Source organism: Giraffa tippelskirchi, chromosome 6, assembly GCF_054371585.1.
Source record: "Giraffa tippelskirchi isolate mGirTip1 chromosome 6, T2T-mGirTip1v1.2.pri, whole genome shotgun sequence".
NCBI classification, from domain to species: domain Eukaryota; kingdom Metazoa; phylum Chordata; class Mammalia; order Artiodactyla; family Giraffidae; genus Giraffa; species Giraffa tippelskirchi.
The window spans coordinates 89,501,899-89,524,874 of record NC_137280.1 but is presented as its reverse complement, the minus strand read 5'-3'; the positions used below and the strand labels follow the sequence as shown (position 1 = coordinate 89,524,874).

At 52.2% G+C, this 22,976-nt stretch overlaps 3 protein-coding genes across 5 annotated transcripts; 2 read left to right on the top strand and 1 right to left on the bottom strand.

Annotated features, from left to right (window-relative positions):
• On the top strand, positions 1-3,340 carry THSD8 (thrombospondin type 1 domain containing 8). The gene is made up of 3 exons (XM_081504505.1): positions 1-202; positions 1,673-1,878; positions 2,916-3,340. Exons 1-2 carry the CDS (start codon positions 52-54, stop codon positions 1,870-1,872), a joined length of 351 nt encoding a protein of 116 aa, XP_081360631.1. The 5' UTR covers positions 1-51; the 3' UTR covers positions 1,873-1,878; positions 2,916-3,340.
• RNASEH2A (ribonuclease H2 subunit A) lies at positions 3,145-20,866 on the top strand. Of its 3 annotated transcripts, none has more exons than XM_081504450.1 (8): positions 3,145-3,340; positions 3,545-3,616; positions 3,742-3,868; positions 3,974-4,061; positions 5,549-5,686; positions 5,798-5,885; positions 6,850-6,973; positions 20,361-20,866. In XM_081504450.1, exons 1-8 carry the CDS (start codon positions 3,214-3,216, stop codon positions 20,746-20,748), a joined length of 1,152 nt encoding a protein of 383 aa, XP_081360576.1. In that variant the 5' UTR covers positions 3,145-3,213; the 3' UTR covers positions 20,749-20,866. The 3 variants fall into 3 exon arrangements, with proteins under 3 accessions (XP_081360576.1, XP_081360578.1, XP_081360577.1); XM_081504452.1 differs by lacking the exon at positions 20,361-20,866 and adding an exon at positions 7,172-7,281; XM_081504451.1 differs by lacking the exon at positions 20,361-20,866 and adding an exon at positions 7,069-7,281.
• RTBDN (retbindin) lies at positions 15,302-19,060 on the bottom strand. The gene is made up of 5 exons (XM_081504502.1): positions 17,940-19,060; positions 17,348-17,414; positions 17,124-17,234; positions 16,485-16,581; positions 15,302-15,765 (listed from the first exon to the last, which is right to left on the bottom strand). The coding sequence occupies exons 1-5, from the start codon at positions 18,106-18,108 to the stop codon at positions 15,538-15,540; spliced, it is 672 nt and encodes a 223-aa protein (XP_081360628.1). The 5' UTR covers positions 18,109-19,060; the 3' UTR covers positions 15,302-15,537.
• Positions 20,867-22,976: the final 2,110 nt, after the last annotated feature.

Below are 22,976 nucleotides of genomic sequence, written 5' to 3'. Positions count from 1 at the left end.
GATGCCCGGGGGCTCCTCTCTGGAGCGCGCCGGGGTCGGTTGGAGTCCGGCATGGCCCGGAGCCGGTCGGCGCTACTACTGCCGTCTCTGATGCTCCTGCTGCTGGTGACCCCTGCCCAGGTCTCCCCCGACTACCAGTACTTCGGCCAGCAGGGCGAAGGGGACACTTGGGAGCAGCTGCGGCTGCAGCATCAGAAGAAAGGTAACTGCAGGCCGCGGATACGACAGCGCAGAAAGGGGCCTCATTTGCCCCCACTTCACCATCTGGCTGCAGAGGGACCCTCCTCCAGGGACTTCAGATTTCTGCCTTGCTGCTCCCTGGCGGTACCTCTTGGCCCGGTTACCTTGGCTTAGTTTTCTCATCTAAATTAAGATAGTGTCTTTAAGCAGTTTACACGGGGAGAGGGGAGTGGACAGGCAATAAATACCAACGCAGACGTGTCCATAAATTCATGGATAAGTGCTGAGAAAGGCGGAGATAGAGAAGGCAGGGCTCATGTAAACTTCTAAAGTCAGAGAAGGCCTCCTGGCTGAAGAAAGGTAAACAGTGCAGCCGGAATGACAAGCAAAAAGCCCCAAATGCGAAGATTTAAGGGGAGGAGCGCGCCAGGGAGTCGGAACAGCAAGTGCCAAGATGGAAAGAGGAATGGAAAGAGGCCAGTGTTGTCTGGCAGAGGCTTGATGAGGGCATGAGGTGTCAGGACTTTCTGAGCCCCAGACGTGAGCTGCTGCTGCTGCTGCTGCTGCGTCACTTCAGTCGTGTCCGACTATGTGCGACCCCATAGACGGCAGCCCACCAGGCTCCCCCGCCCCTGAGATTCTCCAGACAAGAACACTGGAGTGGGTTGCCATTTCCCTCTCCAATGCAGAGAGTGAAAAGTGAAAGTGAAGTCGCTCAGTCGTGTCCGACTCTTAGTGACACCATGGACTGCAGCCTACCAGGTTCCTCCGTCCATGGGAGTTTCCAGGCAAGAGTACTGGAGTGGGGTGCCATTGCCTTCTCCAGACGTGAGCTAAGACCTGTCAACTAGGGCCGTAGGGAAGAGTCTGTAAAAGAACAGTTGTAAAGGGCGTCTGATAAATGTAGCTGCGTTAAAAGTGGTCAAGATAATTGTTTTTGTATTCCGTGCATAGCCAGGGGCTTTAAGTACCTTCATTATACTAATTATGGCCTTTAATTTACCACCTGGTAACACCGCTGGTCAGGTGACACTGGACTTGTTGGACCGGCTTGTGATCACACCCTTGTAGAGAGGAGTCACCTTCAGACGGTGGCCGCCAGGTGTGTTGTACCACACCCCCAACTGGACAGGCAGGCACAGATGGGAAGTGTCATTTTGCAGCCCCTCCGGGCCACTCACCAGATGTGTGATCTTGGAAAGGTGGGTTGCTCTACTTAGGTCTCAGTTTCCCCACCTGGGACTAATGGGAAGATTAGAGATCATCTGTGTCGGGATAGGTGGCAGAGAAACACAGCTGAGCAAATATGCTGTTGTTCAGTCGCTCAGTCGTGTCCGACTCCTCGCGACTCCGTGGGCTGCAGCACTCCAGGCTTCCCTGGTCTTCACCATCTCCCGGAGTTTGGAACTGTTATTTGTTAGTATCTTTCTCCTCCGCCCTCCTTAGAATGGGGGGATATAGGTTCCCCCTCTACCTGGCCCTCCATCCCTAGAATTGGAAGACTCTGTCCTTGGCCCTTGGGGAAAGTGGCGCTGTTTCTGCGACCTGGGCAAGCAGGAGCGCAGCCGCGAGGTTGTGGGCACGTCGCCAGGCCCGGTGTTCATGGACCGCGAGAATCTGGTACAGGTGCGACCCTGCCGGCAACGGGATTGTTCATCCTGCGAGCCGAACGACTGCGACTGGAAGCTCTGAGCCCGGGTAAGCAACGGGCGTGGAGGAGGCGTCCCCCGTGCCCCCCCCCCCCGGAGCTGGCTTGTCCGGGGCCCTGAGTCCCCAGGGTGGGAGGGGAGAGAGCAAGGGCTGGACGTGGGGGAGCGGGTACGAGGCGGGCATCGGGAAAAGGAACGCTAAATCTGGGGCTTGAGCAGAGCGTGGGAGAGGAGAGCTGAGTCAGGAGATGTGAGCCCCGCTGATACCCGAGGAGAAAGGGAGATAGACGGTGGGGGTGGGGAGGGGAAAACGGAGTTGGAGGAACAGAAACCCACAAGCTGAGGGCGTGAGCCCTGATGAAAGCAAAAATAGAAAGAGATGCGTTCGTTGGAACAAATCTAGGAGGCGTGCTCCTCGCTAAGACGTGAGAAAAAGAGAGAAAAGAGCAGAGGAGGGGGCGGGGGCTTGAACCCTGAGTTTGGCAGGGGGAGGGAGCCTGCGTGATGGACGAAGACTCTAAGCCGGATTCTGGAGAAGTCTAGGATCTCTGTTGGGGTAGAGGAGGCTTAGCCCGAAAGAGAGGATAGGAAGCGGGCGGGGAGGGGGCGCTTCCGGTGAGCTAAGAGGGAGTTGGGGGTTCCAAGTCCGAAGGTTTGAGTCCAGCGGGAGCCAGAATACCTAATATAGGCGGCTTAGACTGTGTGACGCTCCAGGGACCTCGAACACAGGAGGACCTGAAACCAGATGGGGGCCGGGGACTCAGTGATGCGGACACCGAATTCTCGGAGTCTAGTGGTATTTGACCTTCTAAGCTTTGACGGGGCTCCCCAGGTGGCTCAGACGGTAAAGAACCCTCCTGCAATGCGGGAGACCTGGGTTCGATCCCTGGGTTGGGAAGATCCCCTAGAGGAGGGCGTGGCAACCCACTCCAGTATTCTTGCCTGGAGAATTCCATGGACAGAGGAGCCTACAGTCCAAGGGGTCGCAAAGAGTCGGATACGACTGAGCGACTAAGCGCAGCACAAGCTTTGATGAGGTCGAGTCCTTCAAGGCTCCCTCTCAATTTCCCCTTGTCTGCCCACTAGCCGCGGCGGGAGGAGCTCCAGAGACACCGGGGCGGAGCTTGGAAAGCGACACCGCCCACCCGGTTCCCCAAACGCGGAGCTCGGCGGTCAGCCTCGGAAACTACAGTTCCCAGGAAGTAGTACGGCAGCGGCGTCGGCGAAGGCTGCGCAAACGTCAACGGCGGCTGGAGCGTTGGGGGCGTGTCCTGCTTGCCGATAGGTCGAGAGCTGGCCCTGCTGCGGGGCCCGCGGAAAACGCGCAGGGAGACCTTTCTTTGCAGACTTCGTTACTACGGCTGGTGGCGGCGGCCGAGGCGGCATGGATCTCAGCGAGCTGGAAAGAGACAATACGGGCCGCTGTCGCCTGAGTTCGCCTGTGCCTCCGGTGTGCCTCAAGGAGCCCTGCGTCCTGGGCGTCGATGAAGCGGGCCGGGGCCCGGTGCTGGGTGCGCCCCCAGGGCCAGGTGGGGGAGGGGCATGATAAGGGGGATGCAAGTTGCGGTGGAACCGGAGCTGAGGTTGCGCCGGACTCCGGGAGGTGGGTGATAGAGGTGATAGCGATGGCATTGGTGATGGCACCGAAAAAAAAGCGGTGATGATGGAATAGAGGTGGCGGCTTTCACGGGCTCACTGGACTCCCTCTTCCCCAGGCCCCATGGTCTATGCTATCTGCTATTGTCCCCTGTCCCGCCTGCAGGATCTGGAGGCCCTGAAAGTGGCAGGTGAGCACTGGAGTGCGCCTAGGGAGGGGGCTCCTGGGCATGGGCACGGGTGGCTGCAGGGTGGAAGGGGAAAGCAGGAACTGGGGGAACCAGCCCCTCCCCTTCTCTTCCAACCCTCCTCTCAGACTCAAAGACCCTGTCGGAGAGCGAGCGGGACAGGCTCTTTGCGAAAATGGAGGAGGACGGGGACTTTGTGGGCTGGGCACTGGACGTGCTGTCTCCAAACCTCATCTCTACCAGCATGCTTGGGCGGTGAGGGGTCCCGGAGGGGAGGGGGCGGGAGGAGGGGCAACCAGAGTGGGTTGGAAGGGATGGGTGGCTGGAACGAAGTTGACTGGGTTCTGTCCACCACCACAGGGTCAAATACAACCTGAACGCCCTCTCTCATGATACAGCCACTGGGCTAGTGCAGTTTGTGTTGGACCAGGGTGTGAACGTGGCCCAGGTAAGCTAACTGTTGGATTGCCCCCATTTGATCATCTCAGGATAAAAAAGGAGTGTAGAAGTGCAGTGAATGACTCTGCATCAGACATACCTAGAATATCTCAGGAACGTGTGTTACTGCTGCTGATGTCCTACTGTTTTTATTTTATTGTATTGTATTGTATTTTTTTTTTTTTTTTGGCCACACTGCATGGCATGCGAGATGTTAGTTCCCCTACCAGGGATTGAACCCACACCCACCCCTGCATTGGAAGCGTGGAGTCTTAACCACTGGACTACCAGGGAAGTTCCCCCAGCTGTTCTACCCCAAATGTGTCCTCCACTGAGGACCATTGTGGAGCCCCCAGCCTCACCCCCATCTAATTTCTCTATCTCAAAAGTTCAGTATCTAGAACGAATCCCACGTTTGCCTGCTCCATCCTCCTCCAGCCCCCTTCCCTACCACGTGTTCCCCACACAGCAGACAGTCATTTATATTTTTGGAATGTAAATCTTGACATTTAATTTTCTGAGCACCGTGGGAATTAGGAAAACTCATAGGCAAATGAAGAAATGAGATTAAATCACCAGAGAGAAGTAGAGCCAGTGCTCTGAGGCAAAGAAAAGACTGTTTTGAGAGAATCAGAAGGGCAAGTACACTTGAGATAGGGAATGTAACAAGAGAGGCCTTGCTGAAGAGGTGGCTCAGGTCCAGGACTCTGTGCAATGCTCTGGAGACAAACAAGGACTTTTGCCTATGCAAAGAATGTGGAGCTGCCTATGCAGTGCTGAAACAGATAGACAAGGACCCTATTCTCAGGGGTTCATGACCAAGTCAGGGGAGACGGATGGGCAGCTGGTAAGCAAATAGTAAAGGTGGTTTTGAGAATAATAACAGCTATGGAGATCACTTGTCTTGTTACTTTTCTGACCCCATTTCTGTTCCAGCCATGTGGTCTCTACTGCTGTCCAGAGTACTTGGCATGGTCCGGTCTCAGGACCTTTGCACTGGCTGTTTGCTCTCCCTCGAACACTCTTTCTCAGATCTCCCCACGACTCATTCCCTCATCTTCTTCAGGCCTTTATTCAGAAGTCACCACCTCAGAGTGACTTTTCCTAAAATACCCCCAAACTGTTGAAAATTATAACCTCTTCTCAATCTCCCCAATCCTTTATTATTTATCCTCCTTCCTGTTTGTGGCCCTCACCAGAGTGTCTACTCTGGCATGTTCACTGCTATGTCTCCAAAACCTAGAGCAGCCCATGGCATGCAGTAGGTGCTCAGTAAATGTAGAATGGCTATAGTGTGATCAGAGAAAGCCTCTTTGGGAAGTGATATTTGAGCTGAGACCCCTGAGAGAAAGATGCAGCCTGGGCCTGCTCATGAGCTGAGAGAAGAATATTCCAGGCAGCGGGCACAGCAAATACAAGGACTATGAAGCTGGGTCATCTGCACAGTTGTTTTTTCTGGATGTTTGTTGGCTGAGTACATTTCTCTCACCATGGCAGGTGTTTGTGGACACCGTGGGGCTCCCAGAGACATACCAGCAACGACTGCAGCAGCGTTTTCCTGGCATTGAGGTGACAGTCAAGGCCAAGGCAGATGCCCTCTACCCCGTGGTCAGTGCTGCCAGCATCTGTGCCAAGGTTAGGCCCCCACTGGCCATGGCTGGCGCCCAGCATCCGCCTGGGCAAGAAGGCAGGCGTGGCTGCTTCACAGGGCCTGTTGGAGATCCCAAGTGCCTGTTTTGCCCACAGGTGGCCCGAGACCAGGCTGTGAAGAACTGGAAGTTTGTGGAGGAACTGCAGGACCTGGACACTGATTATGGCTCGGGGTACCCTAATGGTGAGCAGATGGCAGCCACAGCAAACTAACAAGGCGGGCTTGGAGTGCTTCTGAGGTTTTCTAAGTTGCTCCTCTCAGCCTACTCTGCAACAGAAGAGGCTGAGGCTCAGATAGGGGGGCCACTTGCTTATGTGTGGTAGCGCTGTATTCCAGCTGGCAGGCCCCTCTTCCCTTCTCCCTCCCTCCCTCATTCCCTCTCTGCTGTCTCTCTGGAGCTCCAGTGAAGCACAGAGGCTCGTGGTGGACCTAAGGGGCAGAGTGAGGGGTACCAGTTCCTGTCCAGTGACCCCAGCTTGAATTCATTGTTTCTCTTCATTAGGAGGCTCAGTCTCCCTGTTTGTAAGGTGGAGATGACTGTGCCCTATCCCAAGTAAACTCTGCTGAAGACACACAAGGGCAGAGGCGATGATTCAGTCAGTGGCTGGGTGCAAGGAACCCTTTGGCAGTTGGGTGGGGCAACCTAGCAAGTATGGGATTGGACTTAGGTGAGGCCAAAGGGAGGAAAACCAAGTCTAGGCCAAACACAGTTTGGGTGATTTCATTGCTTACTGGGCACCTCGTATGTGCCTTGCAGAGCCAAGCCCTGGGGATTTAGCCATGAGCAAGGCAAGCAGGGACCTCCCTGTGTCCACTGAGTTGGTGGTTACATGGGAAAAATAGGCATTAACCTAATGGTCTACAAATGCTGGTTCAGTGCCTGTTGTCCTTGGTGAGGTAGGCAAGATGACCCAGAGGCAGTCTCCCTGAACTTCACCTTGAGCACCTGTTCTCAGGTAAAGGGTCAGTGGGAACAGTCTGTGCAAAGGCCCTGAGACAGGAAGATGTCTCAGACAGTGATGGGTCCCTCGGGTACTCAGGAAGAGGCCTGAGATGAGGTGGTGGGCCCTCAGATGCCAAGCTGAGAAGCTGGAACATCGTGGCAGGGCTCAGGGCTCTTCCATTGTCCACCTGACCCTGCCCCCAGATCCCAAGACGAAAGCCTGGTTGAGGAAGCACGTGGACCCTGTGTTCGGCTTCCCCCAGTTTGTCCGCTTCAGCTGGCGCACAGCCCAGAGCATCCTGGAGAGTGAGGCGGAAGATGTGACGTGGTAGGTGTCTGAAAGCAAGGGTGAGAGGCCAGGGCTCCGCCCTGCCTGGGAGGACCGATCCCCCAGAATTTGGAGTCACCACCTCTCTCCCACAGGGAGGACTCGGAGACTGGGGATCAGGAGGGACCTGGGAAGATCAAGTCCTACTTCACTGAAAGCCCCCAAACCTGCCCCCGCCTCCCCCATCGGTACTTCCAGGAGCGGGGCCTGGAGTCAGCCACTATCCTCTAGGAGCCAGCCTGGACCCCCTTTACCTGCCTCCCCCACACCTGGCCCCCTCAGTTCGTGATTAAAATTCTTCAAGGAAAGCTGAATGTGGGGATTCTACTTTGGGATAGAAGTATGTTCTGTCTGCATCTGGACCCAGTTGCTGACTTCTGGAACCTAAACATGATGGGTATTGTTTGATTTAATTTGATTTTTAAAATGTCTAGTAGATTTGTTTGATGCAGAATTAGGAACCAGTACGCTGAGAAGCTGAGGGCTTCCCAGGTGGTACTAGTGGTAAAGAATTCACCTGCCAATGCAGGCGACATAAGAGACGAGGGTTCGATCCCTGGGTCGGGAAGATCCCCTGAAAGAGGGTATGGCAACCCATTCCAGTGTTCTTGCCTGGAGAATCCCGTAGACAGAGGAGCCTGGTGGGCTACAGTCTATAAGGTCACAAGGAGTTGGACACAACTGAAGTGACTGAGGGTCCCACCACATACCACATTGAGAAGCGTCCCTTCCATATTACCCCCAGCACCCTAGTTGACTTAGTGGGGTGTCTCGGTCCTTTGTGGCCTGTTGTAACAAAATAACACAGGCTGGGCACTTTATAAACAATAGATACTTATATTTAACAGTTGTGGAGGTCGGAAGTCCAAGATCGGGGCACCAATACCAACCCATTTGGCTTTGGGGAGGGCCCTCATCCAGATTACAGACTGCAATCTCCCTGGGTTCTAACGTGAAGGGGTGAGGAATCTCTGCGGGGTCCCTTTTATGAAGGCACTATTCCCACCCATGAGAGAGCTCCACCCATGTGACCTTGTCCCCTCCCAAGGTGTAAGGTGTCCTCCTTATACCTAACACCATCTTCTTTGGGGGTTAGGATTTCAACCTGAGTTTTTTGGGACTGTACAAACGTTCAGACCATAGCTAGGTGTCTCTTAAGCCCTTCTGGAGATATCCTGGCATGTTACAGGTATATACACAGATAAATTGTAACTGAGGTTCTGTTTTTTAAACAGATGAAAACAAAGTATACCTTAGATAGTATGCATAGCTGTTTTTAAAATAAATTGTCTATTATTTATGTTTTGGCTGCAGCTGGATCTTCCTTACTATGCTTTTCTCTAGTTGTGGCAGTCAGAGGGTACTCTCTAGTTGTGGTGCTTGGGCCTCTCATTGCAGTGACTTCTTTTGTTATGGAGCACGGACTCTAGGACACATAGACTTCAGTAGTTGCAGCTCTCGGGCCCAGTTGCCCTGTGGCGTGTGGAATCTTCACACATCAGGGATCGACCCGTGTCCCCCACATTGGCAGCTGAATTCTTAACTAGTGGACGACCAGGGAAGTTGAGGCATACCTCTTTTTACCACATATAGTTGGGATAATTCAAATACATGTCCAAAAGCCTTCGTTATTCTAATAACGGCTGCAGATACCTCTGTGGTGTGACTGTCCCGTTGTTTATTTAACACCTCTTAATAGACCTTGAGTTCTGCCCCAGCTTTCTGTTAAACTTGTACAGCAGGGAATGACAGGTTTGCCATCGTTTTCTCACACTGTTGTGTCTGTAAGAACAGATTTCCAGGGGTAGGTTTTCTGGGTTAAAGGGACTGTGTGATTTCTAATTTAAAGAGATATGTCCAAATTCCCTCTGTGAAGGCTTGTGCTCAGTGGCACTCCCACAAACAATGTAAGTGAGCATTAGTTTCCCTCACAGGCTTGCCAGCACCAGGGCAAGTTTGTCTCACTCCATGAGAAGTTTGGAAGTCAGGAGCTCAACATTAAATATTATCTTTGTTTTTCTGTTTTTTAAAAAATATTTCTTTTGTTGTATCAGGTCCTAGTTGTGACATGTGGGATCCTTCATTGAGGCCCATAGGCTTCTCCCACTGTGGCACAAGGGCTCAGTAGCTGCAGTGTGCAGGCCTAGAGTGCAGTATGTGGGATCCTAGTTCCCCGACCAGGAATCGAACCCATGTGCCCTGCATTTGAAGGGAGATTTTTGACCAGTGGACCACCAGGGAAGTTGCAAAGATATTGTTCTTTTAGTCCATCTTCTATTTTGCCAATTTAGGCGGTTTTTGTCTCATGATCCCAGGATGGCTGCCACAGCTCCAGACATCACATCCCAACCTTCAAAGGCCTCATCTACAAGCAGCCACCTTTTCTCTTTCTGGCTGAAAGTAGGACACGTCTATGCCTGAAGCAATCTGTGGCAAGGGGAATGGAATATCTGGGGTAAAGGGTTAAATACTGATACCTGGGGGTAGGGAGAGACTCCATACCTGTCCATTCCCCCAACTCTTGATCCCCACACACACACCTTGACTTGAACAGTAGGATTTTATTTCACCCTTTTTTTTCTTTTTTAATTTCACCTTTTTGTTTTATTTTTGGCTGCATGGCTTGTGGGGTCTCAGTTCCCTGACCAGGGACTGAACCTGGGCCACAGCAGTGAAGGCACCGAGTCCCAACCACTAGACCACCAGGGAACTCCTGAATAGTGAGATTTTAGCGGAAAAGGCGAGAGAATATTTGGCTGTGCCAGTTCTATGTTGTGGCGTGTGGGATCTTTTTGGGGAGGGCTATGCTGGATCTGACAGTACATGGACTTCTCTAGTTGTGGTGCATGGGTTTAGTTACCCATGGCCTGTGGAATCTTAGTTCCCCCTGGTCAGGGAATTGAGACCCCACAAGCCATGACCAGGCATCAAACTCACATCCCCTGCACTGGAAGGTGGATTCTTAACCACTAGACTCCAGGGAAGTCCCAGCATGTGGGATCTTTAGTCCCAGCATGAGAACTCTTTATTGTGACATGTGGGATCTAGTTTCCTGACCAGGGATCATACCCAGACCTCCTGCATTGGGAGTGTGGAGTTTTAGCCAGTGGACCACCAGCCAAGTCCTGGCTCTTCACTTTTTAGTAAATGCTCTGATGGCAAAAAAAAACAAAACAGGGCATTGTGGGAGTATTATTTATGGAGTGTGTATTATTAGTCAGCCAAGGCTGCCATAGGAAAATATCTTACACTGGGACACTTAACCAAAAGAAATTAATTTTCTCATAGTTCTGGAGGCAGAGTCCAAGATGAAAGTATCGGCAGGGTTGATTTCTTCTGAGATCTCTCTCCTTGACTTGTAGACGGCCATCTTCTTCCCTGTCATCACCTCCCTCTGTATGTGTCCTAATCTCTATTTATAAGGACTCCAGTCATGTGAGATTAGGGCCCACTCATAGGACTTCATTTTACCTTAACTAACTCTTTTTTTTAAAAAGATTTATTTGTTGATTTCTTTTATTTTTGGCTGCGCAGCGTCTGCCACTGCACAAAGAAGCTACTGTCTAGTTCAGAGTGCAGGATTCTCTTGGTGCAGAGTGAGGGCTCTAGGACGCGCGGGCTTCAGCAGTTGTGGCTCGAGGGTTCTGGAGCACTGGCTCAGTAGTTGTGTTGCAGGGGCTTAGTTGCCTCATGGTGTGTGGGATCTTCCCAAAGTAGGGATTGAACCTGTGTCCCCTGCATTGGCAGGCGGATTCTTAACCACTGGACCACCAGGGAAGTCCCTTAACTGCCTCTTTTAAAGTTTATCTTTAAATATATTTACATTCCGAGGTACCAAGTCTTAGGGCTTCATCATGACTTTTCGGGGTGGGGGGTGCAATTCAGCTCTTGAGAGAACACTCCTGCACTCTGTGAGTTCTGTGCTGGACATGGGGAAGCCACGGCTGGCCCGTCACTGTCATAAGCCTCCACTGAGGACCTGAGAGCTGCTGGAGTGCACATGGGGAGGCCATCTCCAGCCTGGAGCTCCAGGCCTAGAGCCTGAAGCCCTGACTGGCTGAGATCTGAAGTGTGAGAGGAATGAAACAGATAACAAGGGTAAAAGCAGTTCTGGGCTTCTCTGGTGGCGCAGGTAGTAAAGAATCCACCTGCAACGCAGGAGACCCGGGTTCGATCCCTGGGTCGGGAAGATCCCCTGGAGAAGGGAGTGGCAACCCACTCCAGTATTCTCGCCTGGAAAATCCCATGAACAGAGGAGCCTGGCGGGCTACAGTCCATGGGGTCGCAAAGAGTCAGACCTGATTGGGCGACTAAGCACATACGCATGCAGAGGGTGTTCTAGGCAGTGGGAACAGCAAGTGCAGCGATCCTGAGACGAGAGGATCTGGCTACAAGAAGGCCCCAGAGCGGAGGTGATGAGGGCAGACCTTGGGAAGAGCCATGACCACCCTGTTTTTCTGCCTAAAGCCATCTTTCTATTTACTCCTCTGCCTGTGTCTATCACTGTAGTTGCAAGATATAAAACCTGATACCATTTGTTTTTGTTTGTTTGTTTTTTTAATTCACCTGCGAGGCTTGTGGGATCTTAGTTCCCTGACCAAGGATCAAGCCTCTGCAGTGGAAGCGCCGAATCTTAACCACTGGACCACCAGGGAAGTCCCAACCTGATTCCATTTGTAATTCTGCCCTTTTCTATGCTATAAATGTTGAGTATCTCGGACTTGCCTCTTTCCCTCTCAGAATTATTAGAAATACAGTTTATCTTGAAATCGTTGGACCTCTGCCTGCTGATGGAATTTGGCTTGATAAGAAGGAGAAACTGTTACCCTTTTTCCTCCCAGCTGGTGACAATCAGGAACTAGGGGGTACTGTAAAGCTGTAACTCACAAATATTTCTTCTAACAGAAGTCTGGTGGGACTTCCCTGGTAATCCAGGGGATAAGACTCCACGATCCCAATGCAGGGAGCTTGGGTTTGATCCCTGGTCGGGGGATCCCACATGCCACAACTAAGATCCTTGCATCACATCTACTAAGTCTGTGAGCTCCGGAGCCCAGACACCATAACTTGAGAAGCCTGCGTCCCACGAGGAATGCCAGCATCAAGTTCACCAGGCAGTTATAAATGTGGAGTCCAGCTGTTTGGAACTGAGGCAACCTTCCTAAGACCGTGATAGAGAACCAGGAGAATCACAAAGAAGACGGAATTGGGTGAAAAATAAAGAATAAATATGTGAGTGAAAAAAAGAGAAATGTGGAGTTCAGGGTCCCACATCAGACCTGCCTGAGATCCCCAGGGTTTTATTTAAACTGAAGTTGACAACAACATTTGCTTCTTGAAAGTTTCAGATGATCACTCCCACACTCCTCAGTGCAGCCTTTTGGGTTATTCCTCTGACTCCCTCTCATTCATCCCCTTCTGCCCATTTTTCAGTTCCTATCTCAAGGTCCTCCAATCTCACCCTCCCCCTGGCTTGCTTGCTGGTGGCCCGCAAGAGTGTCAGTCTGATGGATCATCCCCCCCGCCCCTTAAACCTTCTGTGGCTCTCACACCCCTCATTAACTGGTCCAAGTGCCTTTGCCTAGCATTCAGGGCCTTCCATGTTCTGACCCCAACTTCCACGCTCTGTTCCAGGCTTTCTGAGCAGCTGGGAGTTCCCAGAAACTGAAACCCTCAGGCCTCCTTGAAATACACTTCTTCATGGCCTGGCTGGTGCTCCTTCAAAGGCTTACCTCACTCCTCTTCCTCAAATGCCTGTTTCTCTTGTCACAATAGCAGTACATATAAAACATCAGCAACAACAGTGATTATGGATGATGTCTACATTTATTGAGTGTTAATTACATGCCAGGCATTTTCTAAGCATTTTATTTAACATCCCTACCATTAGGAGATGGAACGTAGAACACCTCCCTTTTAAATAAGAGCTGTCTTTAGTGACTCAGTGAAGAGAAAGCAGAGGTGACACTGTGTGACTTTTTTTTTTTTTGCCACACTGCATGGCTTCTAGGATCTTAGTTCCCTGACCAGGGGTCGAACCCAGGCTCTGGCGGTAAAAGTGCCGAGTCCTAACCACTGGACAGCCAGGAAATTCCAACACTGACTTCTATGACTTGCTAATCAAAAGTGAGACAACTTCCACATTCCACATGACTCTCTTGGGATGCGTACCTGTAGAACCCAATGCCTTGTTATGAGGAAACCCAAGCTACTGGGATGGACCGTGTGTAGTTATTCTGGGTAACAGCCCCAGCTGAGGTTCAAGGCAAGGGCCAGTAGCAACCACCAGATATGTGAATGTGATTCCAGTCCCATCCACGATCTGACGTTGCATGAAAGAACTTGAATGAGAGAGCCACCCAGCTGAGCCCAGGGAAAGTCCAGAACCATGAAAGATAATAATGGTTGTTTTACACCACTAAGTTTGGAGTTATTTGTTAACACAGTATTGCATAACCATAACAACCTGTATTAACTCATTCAGTTCTCCCAATAACCCTATTAGAGGAACAATTATGATCCCTGTTTTACAGATGAAGAAACTGAGGCTCATTAATGCTGGGCAATATGCCCAGTTACAGAATGAGTAAATGGTAGAACTGAGGTTTGAACCCAGGCAGATATACTACAGAGTCAAGGTCACAGCCACCATTCTCTGTGGTCAGTATACCATGACTCCCTGACCAGCACTCCTTCCCCTTCTGGTTCCAGCCCTTAAATTTCTTTTGTGGTGAGGCAACTGCTCCCCCATCCATCAGTTTGTGTGGCTCAAATGGAACTCATCTCACCATGGACTTTAGGTACAAACAAAACCTAGGTCAGGCCAGTGAGAGCACAGCATCTCTCCTGACACAATTATTGACTTTACTGATAGGCTTATGAGGAGATTGGATCAATTAGAGCCAGCCCTGGAAACTTTGTTGGTTTTACAGAGAAATAGGCCCATTTTTTCCACTAAAATCACGGAGTTGCTGGTCCATCTTTGCTAATGTGAGGAGATCCTGAATCAGAGTACAGACAAGAAAAAAAACAAACAGATTCCTAACATCATTTAAGAACTCAGATACAGCCATTCCTGAAATTTATCACTGTCTTGGCTAAAGGCTTTGATTTTTGTTTTGTTTTTGGCCATGCCTCAGGATCTTAGTTCCCCAGTCAGATCAAACCCGTGCCTTCTGCAGTGGAAGTGCAGAGTCTTAACCACTGGATGGCCAGGGAAGTCCCTAAAGGCACTTTGAACTGAGTTTGTCTCTGGCATCTGAAAGATGCTAGTCTGCTACTCTCTCAGTAGGACACTTTGCTTCTTATGCTATTTTATCTTCCTTGAGGGCAAGGAATGGGCCTGATATATCTTAGCACAGTTCCTGGACACATGAGGCATCCACCAATCTGTGCTATTGAGCAGAAGTAAAAGAGATATCCTAAAGGGATATCAATCCTAAAGGAAATCAACCCTGAATATTCATTGGAAGAACTGAAACTGAAGCTCCAATACTTTGTTCACCTGATGCAAAGACTCAGTGGAGAAGAGCCTGATACTGGGAAAGACTGAAGTCAAAAGGAGAAGGGGGCGGCAGAGGATGAGATGGTTACATAGCATCACTGACTCCATGGACATGAATCTGAGCAAACTCTGGGAGATATAACCGTGGAGCCTGGCATACTACAGTCCACGGGGTCGGAAAGCGTCAGATGCGACTGAACAGGATCCTGGTGACTGAACAACAACAAAAGGGATATTGCCCCTGTTTTCCAGGTGAGGAAACTGTCTCTCCTGTGGATAAGGAGGAGGATTAAAGACTAATGCTTACAACCCAAATTCGGAGTCTGAGTCCAGTCCTTTGCTTTAGGTCCAGGAATTGCATTTGTTCTGGCTGAACCTTGAAGCGTGCAGGATCTTAGTTCCCGGACCAGGGGTGAACCCCCTGCAATGGAAGCTCAGAGTCTTAACCACTGGACCACCAGGGAAGTCCCCAGGAATGGCATTTGGGAGAAATGGAGGAAGGAAAGAAGACACCTCTGGGGTTTCTTAATCAGAGGTGAATGCCATAAAAGGGTGTCTGGAGGTCTGTACAAATCAAGAAACTTGATGAGACTGGTGGCACCCTGTGGGCGAGCACACCTCTCTTTGTCAGTCCTTCTTCTGGACCCCTCCCCATTTCTGGCATCTGAATATTCCAAGTTGTGAGATGCTCTAGGGTATAGACCAGCCCTCATTTACATGCTCTCACGAATCAGTTGCTCCAACTTTAGGACCTGAGGATTCAAGAGAGGCTTTCTGGCAACTATCCTTTCCCCCCATTTTCCCCAAGAAGCAGCCACATCACGTGCTCTAACTGGAAAGTTTATTCAGGGGATAGAGGAAACAAATGAACTATTAATACACTTTGGTTATTTCTCAAATAATCTGGAGAGGGGCGAGTCTTTGGGAACCTAGGAAGGAAGGATGGGACTCTGGAAACTAGAAGGCAGAGAGGGACAAGGGTGGGACGCTGGCTGTCTTGAGGGGCGGGGCTGGGGGTGGGAGAGAGGAGGCGTATCTTCCATTTAGGGCCGGGCGCCCCCTAGGGGCCGCTGCCACTTCCACTGCCACTCCCGCTGCTCGCGGAGTCCAGGATCCCGGTGCGAGAGCGGCGGGAGCGCCTGAAAATGGCTCCCCGGGCCCTTCGTGCATGTCTGGGACGCGGCAACATCGAGACAGAAATGTTGAGGCAGTGACCAGAGCCGGGATCCGCCACTGGTAGCGCATCGCCCAGAAGCGAGCTGCAAAGCTCCGCTCCGTCTGCAAAAGTCTGGGGAGAAGGAGTGGACTCAGGACCTGAGTGGGTGGAGTCCAGAGACCCAGGGGGCTGTGGCGAGATCTTAGGGCAGGCTATTTCCACTTCTGGGTCCTCCCGGGAGTCTGGGGGGCAGGACCATAGTAGGGGTGAGGCCATGGGGAGGGCGAGCTCTTACGGGGGTCTCAGGGGTCTCTGGCGGGGGGAGAACCAGATTAAGACTGAGGCCTTGGGGAAGGAGACTCCGGTTTCTGGGCCTTCCCCTGGACTGTGGATGGGCCTAGAGCAGAGACCATCCTTGTTTGTGTGTGTGTGTGTGAGTCGCTCAGTCGTGTCTGACTCTTTGTGACCCCTCGGACTGTGATCCGCCAGGCTCCTCTATCTCATGGAATTCTCCATGCAAGAATACTAGAGTGGGTTGCCATTCCCTTCTTCACGGGAACTTCGCAACCCAGGGATCGAACCCAGGTATCCTATATTGACAGGCAGATTCTTTACCATCTGAGCCACAAGATAAGCAGAGGTTAGGGAAAGGGCAAATCTGGACTCAGTGGACCTTAGGGATGCTACAGATATATCCTACTATGGAGACTGGGCTGTGGAAGGGGAAAGGGTGGGAGTGGGGGTTTTCGGTGTGCGATGCCAGTCCAGACTCTGGGACCTAGACGTGTTAACCCAGGACACAGTAAGGGTAGGTGTCAGTCTCTTCCCTGGTTCCTTTGCGCCATGCTCACCTGCCCATAAGTAGTGCAGCCAGGCTCGCAGCCCCTCTTTTCTAGGAGTGGGAGCCAAGTCGGGCTGCAGGTGACATCACCTTCGCAAGTGGCAAACCTGGGAATGGTGTGTGGAGAGAAGGTGGAGAAAGGCTCCACATCCATGTCCTAGTGGGATTCCTGCTCTCCAAGGCTTTGCCCCATATGTCCCTTACCAGATCCAAGCCCCGCCTCTTAGAACCACGCTCCTACAAAAACCATTCCCTAGATTTCAACCCGCCCCATATTCTCTACATTTACCCAGGACCCTGTCACTTGAGGGTCCTGCCGACCTCAGGACCGACCTCAGACTATCTGTTCCAGGCCAGTCCCACCCTTTTAGCTCCTCTTCTCAATCAAGAGACCCTCCCCTTAAAAAAAAAAAAAAAAAAGCCTGCTCCACGGAAGGCTACTCCTCCGTACTGCCAATCATAGAAGCCGGGGTTTCCACAGGCTCCGCCCCTTTCTACCTAGCTTCTAAACACAAGGCCTCATCCTTTAGACTTGGAGGCGGTGGACTCAGGCCACGTCCCTTCAGGTGCCCAGAGGATCAAGGGGCAGATCCCTCGTTTGGCCCCGCCCAAACTATAGGCCACGCCCCTCAGACACCGCCTCTCCTACCAGGCATCGCAGAGCTCAGAGCAGAGCGGCTGCGTCTGGCGTACCCCCAAGAGCAGCAGGTGGAAACGACTGCGAAGGGCAGCCTGGAGGTGTACCAAGAAGGATTCGCACCTGGACATTGAGAGAGACAGTACGGATAGGTCAGGATGCGCAAGGGCTTTGGCCCCTAGTTGGGGCAACTGGAGCAAAGAGCACAGAGAAAAGCCCGAGGTGGATGTACTCACCTGGGGCTCAGCTCCCCACAGAGCACTGGGATGAGCCCAGGGTCCGATGCCTCTGGTGGGTTCATCTCTGAAGGAAAAGAGGGCCACAGAGAAAGGGACTCCAGTGAGTTCCAGTCTTGTGTCCTCAGGTAGAGCTGAGGAACCAAGGCTTGGGGTCCCTGTGAACTGGGAGACCCTAATTATGTAAGCCCTCCCAAACATAAAAATTAAAGACACTTCGCTTGGGATGTAAATGCAGCTTCAATTAGTAATAACCACAAATCAAAATCAGCTTGTCATTTATTACATTCCTGGCAGCGATGTAAGTTCTCACATGGTTACAAATATTCCTTTACAACATCCCTATGAGGTAGATCTGTTATTTCTCCTCCTTTCTTAATGGTGCACATGAGGCTCAGAAAGGTTGAGTGACTTGTCCAGGGTCACACAGCTATGAAGTGGCAGTTGGGATTTGAACCTAGGCAATTTGTGCTCTTTAATCACAACTAGACCCAGGTGCCTCCCTAAATCCCTCTGGTAAGGATTCTGGCATTGTTGTGGTTGAGTTGAGGTTTCTGGATATTAGAGTTTAGGCATAATCTGGAATGCCTACCTTCCAGGTGCAGCTGGTCTGTGCCCAGATTGGTCACCAGTCTATGGTATCTCTGTGATCTAGCTGGGAGTGGGTGGTTCCCTCCACAAGCCCCCAGCAGCATCCATGCCAGGGTCAGTTGCAGGGCCCAGGCCAAGGCCCTGGGTTGAGTGCGACCCCTGCAGGCCATGTCCACCTAAGATGAGAGGTAGCTGGGATGCAGGGTGAGGTTCAATTGTCCCTTTCTGGTAGCTCAGGGTGGCACTGTCCTAATGCACAGCCAGGAGACAGTGCCAGGCAGAGCAGAGAATGGGCAGCTGATGAGGAAGCAATAGCCAAACACTCTCAATTCCCCAGGGGCCACCAAGGCCTGCCTCTGATGCAGGAGCCCCCCAACAGACTCATGTCCCCTCCAACCCTTCAGGGGCAAGTGACCTCACTCCTGTTTGACCGTGGTTCCCCATCTCCCTCCCCCGAAACAATCTCCCACTCTACAGGACCCCAGGCAACCTCCTCCATCCTCTAAGGGGACCTCCCTGGATTTTCCACTCCCCTTTTCTGTCTAGTAATTCCATCCTCTCCTCTGCCCAGTTTCCTCCCTCCCTCCCACTTGATCCCTGCTGGCCCCTTTCATGGTCACCTTCTCTCTCTCGGCCCACAATCGGCTTAGGAACTGCCACCCAGGGCTAGACCTTTGGAGCCAACATTGACTGTGGCAGGACTCGGGTTCTGCCCCTGGGATCCAATGTCCCCAGGGCAGGGGAAACTGAGGGTCTGTGAAGACAAGGCAGTTCTTTCCCCCTCTCTTCTTCCTCTGGCCACCTCTCACCTGTTAGTCGAACTGGAGTCTAGGCCGCTGCTGAGACACCTCAGGGTCAAATCCAGGAAACAGCGACAGCTGAAAGAGGCGTGGTTTGATGCAGGGGCGTGGTTTTCCTTCACCCCTCCCTCTGCTCCAGGTGACCAAAGACCAGAGGATCTGGGGCTGGTGTGTATATATACCCTTGTGTTCGTCTTTATGTAGAGCTTGTGGCTTCAGCTCTGTATATGTGTGAAGAGTGTGTGTGTGTTGGATGAGGATGTGTTTGTGTGTCTGTGTATGTACTGAGAGTTTATATGTGTTTGTTGTGTGAGGGTATGTTTGTGCGAATCTCTTGGGTTTGTGTGCATGTGTGTGTGTGTGTGTTCAAAATCTGGGTAAGGAGGTCTGTAAATGTTCCAAGCCTAGTGTGTCCAGTTGAGTAATAGTCAGATAATAAATGTTGGGGAGAGGAATGTAGGATGAGGGTAGGTATCCTGCAGAAATACTGTGACTAGGTCGGTGGATAAAAGTTGTTGACTATGAATGTTGACAATAAGTGAATAAGGAGGTATCATGTGTGGAGAGGGTGTGTGTCTCCCTCTAAAATGTGTGTGTGCACGCCCCTTTGAAGTATTTCTGTGAATTTTTGTCCCCTGAAAACATTCCCTCAATTCATTCGACAAACATTTATTGAGCACTTATGGTATGCCAGCTTCTGGGGATGCAATGTTTTGACTAAGACATGAAAATCTCAATCCTCATAGAGCTGACAGTTTGGTGGCAGTGTCCAATAAGAAAAACAGCCCTCCAAAATAAACTAAAACTAAAAGAAAGAAAAACAACCTCCCAGTGAGTGCATGAGTGCGTGTATGTGTGTCCATGTTTTGTACTGGGAGGATAATGTGTTTGTATTTTGCACACTGTATTTTGTGTACAGCTGAGCTTCCCTTGGTTTGGGTTATGGTTGTGTGTATGCCTGCATATGCTTGTGTTTGTATGTGTTGTGTGTGCCTGCATTGCTGAGTGTGTGTATGTCTGTGTTTTCTAAGTACGTGTTTGGATGTATGTTTGCAGAATGTCAGTCTGTGTGTATATGTGTTTCTCTGCTTGCTTCGTATATGTTTGTATTTGTGTGTATTTGCAGAATGTATGTTTTGTGGAGTGTTTCCAGAATGTTTTAATAGGTGTATGCAAGTCTGTTTGTTGAACATGTGTTGGTGTGTTCATGTTCATGTGTAAGCTTGCAGAGTGTGTGTGTGTGCCTGTGCTCATAGAGTGTGCATTGTTTTTGTGAGCAATGACTACTACCACAATCTCTCTCCCTCTCTTCTCGGACTAGTGCAGAGTTTTTGTCTGTCTCTTTTACGGATATACTCCCAAAATCCAAACCACTTCTTTGCACACAGTAGGTGCTCAATACCTGTTGAGTAAATGAATCAAGAGGCACTGTCTCCTGGCCCCTGCATGGGTACACGCTGTTGGCTTCAGCAACCAATATCCAGTGGACCTAGCCCTCACTCGCTGCATCTGGGGTAGTCCAGGGTGTTCGTGGGTCATATCTGTCCAGTTTCTGGGCTGCGCCTTCCGATAACCCTTCCTTTCCCCTGACCTTCGCCCCCAACCCTGCGCTCATATTTCAGCACGACGGACAGGAGTGCTCCAGATCAGCACCACGGAGAGTTCCCTAGGCTGCAGGCTGAAAGAGGAGGCAAGCGAAATGTCCCGACCTTGGACAGAGAAGTGCGAGGAACAGACCCGGCGAGATGGCAACACAAACTTGCCGACAGAGAGAGAGAAACAGATCAAGACAACTCAGGCAAAGGCGCAGAGATGAGTAGGAAAGCGTCTGGGGAACACCAAGAAGTAGACTTCGAAGTGGCTCCCTTTGACTGTCAGAGGTCGCTACGGCCCAGTGACCGCGCCCTCCAGGGCCTTCGAGAAAGTTATGGGCTGAGATCCTTGGGAAGCCACCACCCTCCATGCCCTCCAATGTCAACGGTGGGGTGGGGGCTTCCACTCCAACTCTGAGAAGCATTGTTGGCTTGGCCTCAGCTATAGGAACACTGCGGGCGAGTGGTGAAAATCGCTCCCACTGCCCCCCTCCCCAACTACCAGCTAATCGTTCCTATAAATACAGCCCAGCCTAGCCTGGCTTCTTAATCCTGACGATGGGGGGGGGGTGTCGCTGGGGGAGGGGGCGGCAGGGTTCCCCGAGGAATCTTTGCTTGGGGAAGGGAGCTCGTATATGCCTGTGTTTTTCTGAGGGGGCATCTCCTGTGAGGACGGGTCTCCTCAGTGCAGATACACTCTGTAAGAGACTATCTCCTTGGGATATGAAGTCTCGTGGATGGGGGCCATTTCCCATAGAGACTATGGCTTTTATGGGGTCTTTCATTGAGGGTACCCTCACCAGGCTCCCCAAGTGAAATATCCCGGCACGGATCCTTCTCTACGGAAATGTCTCTTCTTTGGAGGGTGGGCTTTTGAAAGGAAGTGTCACCTCTCAGAGACCATCTGTTTCAGAAATGATTGTCAGGGTGAAAGTAGTTCCTGATTGGAGAGGACTTCCCCGCGGGGACTACCTCCCCGTGGGAATGTATCTCTCTGAGGGGATCACTGCGGGGAGGCAGTTGTCTGCATAGGGAATATATCTTAGGGAGCTTGTCTCCCTTGGGGTGTTTCTTGCGTTGGGAGCCTACTCAAGAGCATGTCTCTCTCCTGGCACGTCTTTCCTTACGGGGGTCTTACGGTAGCTTGACTTCACTGGGGGCATCTGGAGGCTCCTCCCCCACTCTTACCCCCTTTTCCCCAGCGCGGGCAGCCTCGGCCAAGGCCGGGCTCGGGCGCCCAGACGCAGTGACGGTGCCGGGTCCGCCCCACTTTGCTCCGCCCCCGCCACCTCCCTCCGGTTCTCCCCCCGCCCCCCCGCCCCAGCCGCCGCCGCCGCGGTCCCCGCGGCTTCTCACTCCCTCCCGCCTCCCTCCTCCCGCCGCTGCCGCCGCCTCCCACCTCCCTCCCCGGGGCCGAAGCCGCTGCCGCCGCCGCCATGGACGATTCTGGCCTGATTCGTCGCCGGAGGCTGCAGGTATGCGGCGGCCCCGGGTGGATGGGAAGGGGTCGGCGCCCTGGGGCGGAGCCCGGCAGGAGGCGGGAGAACTTAACGCCGGGGTGGGCCCAGGCACCCCCTCCCACGGCCTCGGGAAGCTACCCGGGGGGAACGCGGTGGCCGCGCGTCCCGCCGCGCTGGGGACCCCGCCCCTCAGGCTCTGCCCGGGGACCCAGGGATCTAACGGAGGGGCATGCAGCCTAGCGCTCCCCCTCGAGGATAGCCCAGGGGCTCCTGACCCTTCAGAGGAGAAGAGGGCTGGGATCAAGATCTTTGCCCTGGTGCTCGGCCAGGCTCAGGGTGAGGGGGTGCAGGGCAAAGTTATTGCCCCAGGGCTCGCGCCCCCAGGGGCTGCAGGTGCTGCAGCAGCGGTAAACATGTTTGTGTTGCAGCCTCGCCCCTCATTACCCCAGGAGTCCCTTTCTGAGTCATGGGGACCCCCTACGACCTCCACGCACCTGCTTGGCCACCGAGATCTTCCTACTGCCCTAATTGGACAGGGATCTAGACAGTCTTCCTCCTCACCCTTCATTCCACCCCTCTTCACTACAACACTACCCTACCCCCGCCCCCACTCCGCGATCCTCAAGTCCAGCCCAGCTTGTGGGTGGGCGGGAGCGATTTTTAGCTCCTTGCAGCCTTAGAAGATGTTGGTCTCCAGGCTGCGCAGGCGCAGGAGATGTGGGTCCACTGCACGGAGTGGGACACTGAGGTTTGCTGTGGAGTGTGGGGAACTCCTATCTCCTAGATGGGTGGGGATTCTGAAGTTGAGAAGGGTTCTATTTGGTCCGCAGCATGCACTGTTAAGGGTTAATATGGGGGTTCGGTGTTGCCTCCAAACTAACTCCAGAACGAAAATTGATCAAAACTTCACCCTAAGGCCTGCCTGGCATCTGGTTGTTCTGAGCCTTCTTGACGCACAGCCCCGAGCTAGGTAATCTGGAGGAGTTTATGTAAAGCCTAGAATGGGCCCAGTCTCAGGCTGCATCCCTAGCCTGGAGCTTGGGATGAGGAGAGAATTCAAACCCTCACCCAGGGCCCTCTTCCATTTTTGGAAGGGGCCATTTCAGAGGGCAAGGACTTCTCAGGCGTCTGGATGATGCTGGAACCAGCCCTGAGTTTTAACCACAGCCCAGATGGACTCTCTAGG

Bases quoted from the DNA above. Each gene is read 5' to 3' on its own strand.
- RTBDN (XM_081504502.1), bottom strand. From the start codon at position 18,108: ATGGCCTGCAGGGGTCGCACTCAACCCAGGGCCTTGGCCTGGGCCCTG. The intron at 17,415-17,939 runs GTAGGCATTCCA...CTTTTCCTTCAG, and splicing joins AGACCAGCTGCACCTGGAAG to AGATGAACCCACCAGAGGCA. The intron at 17,235-17,347 runs GTGAGTACATCC...CTCAATGTCCAG, and splicing joins TGTGGGGAGCTGAGCCCCAG to GTGCGAATCCTTCTTGGTAC.
- THSD8 (XM_081504505.1), top strand. From the start codon at position 52: ATGGCCCGGAGCCGGTCGGCGCTACTACTGCCGTCTCTGATGCTCCTG. The intron at 203-1,672 runs GTAACTGCAGGC...CTCCATCCCTAG, and splicing joins GCTGCAGCATCAGAAGAAAG to AATTGGAAGACTCTGTCCTT.
- RNASEH2A (XM_081504450.1), top strand. From the start codon at position 3,214: ATGGATCTCAGCGAGCTGGAAAGAGACAATACGGGCCGCTGTCGCCTG. The intron at 3,617-3,741 runs GTGAGCACTGGA...CCCTCCTCTCAG, and splicing joins GGAGGCCCTGAAAGTGGCAG to ACTCAAAGACCCTGTCGGAG. The intron at 6,974-20,360 runs GTAGGTGTCTGA...CTCATATTTCAG, and splicing joins GAGGCGGAAGATGTGACGTG to CACGACGGACAGGAGTGCTC.